The sequence below is a fragment of the Ananas comosus genome, linkage group 20, assembly GCF_001540865.1.
Source record: "Ananas comosus cultivar F153 linkage group 20, ASM154086v1, whole genome shotgun sequence".
Taxonomy (NCBI): Eukaryota; Viridiplantae; Streptophyta; class Magnoliopsida; order Poales; family Bromeliaceae; genus Ananas; species Ananas comosus.
Genome location: NC_033640.1, coordinates 357,839 through 359,864, shown reverse-complemented (window position 1 = coordinate 359,864; position 2,026 = coordinate 357,839). Strand labels below are relative to the sequence as shown.

Sequence of the window (2,026 nt, the reverse complement as noted above, 5' to 3'; positions counted from 1 at the left end):
AAGTGATGTTTTAATCTCTTGTTAATAAATAACACTAATTAATTTTGTAATTAGCATGTGGAGCTACCAAAACAAGTGCATGTACACCCCTTTTGAGATACATGTGCATTCTCTCAATTCTTTAACTATATTATTTTCTTTAAAAACCTAATCACCAGCATTAACTAATAAGTTGCCCAACTTGAAAGAAAAGAAAGAATCTCCTTTACATATATAGTTTGCTTAGTTAATTACCTCCATCCTATACCCTAATTATACTTTGGAAACTCTCAAAGGTGTAAACCTCCTTGTTAATTGTTATCAAATGGAGAGAACCAAAAAAAAAAAAAAAAAAGGGAATTAAGGACTAAAAACAACTATTATTACCTGATGAATAAGGCCTATTATACCGACCGTCCCTAGAGTAAGTGGCAAAGGATTTGGTGGTTGGTACCCGAGACCCAAGTTCGAATTCTAGTTGATTCACATTTTCAGCTAAGTTTATTTCTAAATGAAATAAACGAAGCGGGTAGCATGCTACCTATCTCTCTAAAAAAAAAGGCCTATTATGACTGCAATTAAAAGTAGAAATAAAAGAACAATATTTAGCCTTGCTAAATGTAGGATATAGTCTTCTAAAAAAGCTTCTCTCTGTAGCAAAAGAAGAAGCACAAATTACTTTTGAGTTTTTATTTCTAAAACTCGAAACTCTAATTCCAACTTGTACGTGGCATAGTAAAAAAAAAGCTATAGAATTTCTATTTGCCAAATGCTTTATTAAAAGTAGTGTAGTTGAAAAGTTAAACCCGAAGCTGCATTAAAATGACCTTATACTGCGAACAAAAGATAATGCAAAGTTATTGATTGTATCCGGTGCTTGATTGTTAATATTTGAGATCTAAAATTTGAGGCTTCGTTACTTCGCATTTATAGTTGAGTTTATTTCTACAAAATAAACGAAGCAGATAGCTTGTTATCTGTCTCTCAAAAATTAAAAATAAATAAATAAAAAGATAAAACAAAGTTGTGGGAAACAGTGCTAGGAAGTAGTTAATGTGGTGACCACCTTGGAGAGGTTTTGAATCTCTCCAACTCCCTCTTATTCCCTCTCCACTCCCTTACACATTTATAAAGCTGTTACTTTACTTGCTATATATATCTACATATGTAGACACAAATAACCTCCTCTCACATGAATGTTTTAGGAAGAGGCCCACATATATACTCTTTCAATACATAAAACTCTGGCGACGACAACGACCACGACGATAACAATTAACAATTGATCGATCATGTCGGATTGGGGCCCGGTGTTCGTGGCGGTCATGGTGTTCATTTTGCTCTCGCCAGGGTTGCTGTTTCAAATCCCCGGGAAGAGCCGGTTCGTCGAGTTCGGGAGCTTTCAAACCAGCGGTGTGTCGATCGTCGTCCACGCAGTCATATACTTCGCCCTCATCGCCATCTTCCTCCTCGCGGTCGGCATCCACATGTACCTCGGCTCTTAAATCCTTAATTCTTATTATATAATGGGTAATTTGTAACTTGTAATAATTTTTTTTTTTGTTAATTTGTTTTTTACCAAAGTTCCTTGTTGTATTAATTAGCATTGATTGCTTTATTACTTTGATGGGTTTGGAATAATTCTCTCTCTCTCTCTCTCTCTAATGGAATGATAGATATTTAATTTATAGGAGAGAATATGTTCTTCATTGTTTATGAATTTTTTTTCTGATAATTATTTGTTTAAATTTTGTGGATAAATTATATGCCACATTAGTTCTCTTCTTTGGGGTTAAAATCAACAAAAGCCCCTAGATTTCTCCAAATTATAGTTTGAACCAAAATAAGATTATTGTTAGAATAGTTTTCTTCCTAGCTAGTGCAATTTTGCTCAAGAAAAGGAGAATAATCACTCTCTAAAAACATAAATATTCCCTCAAAACTTTTGAAAAAAAAAAACTCAAGTTAGTCCAAACAGACGCTTAATTGTAGTCTTTGTTTCGACATAACAAGCGAGATTGAACTAAACATTCGGGGGGACCCAAAA

General features: G+C 33.9%; 1 protein-coding gene across 1 annotated transcript; it reads left to right on the top strand.

Moving 5' to 3' along the window:
* On the top strand, positions 1,163 to 1,606 carry LOC109725936. The gene has a single exon (XM_020255341.1). The coding sequence runs from the start codon at positions 1,272 to 1,274 to the stop codon at positions 1,482 to 1,484; it is 213 nt and encodes a 70-aa protein (XP_020110930.1). The 5' UTR covers positions 1,163 to 1,271; the 3' UTR covers positions 1,485 to 1,606.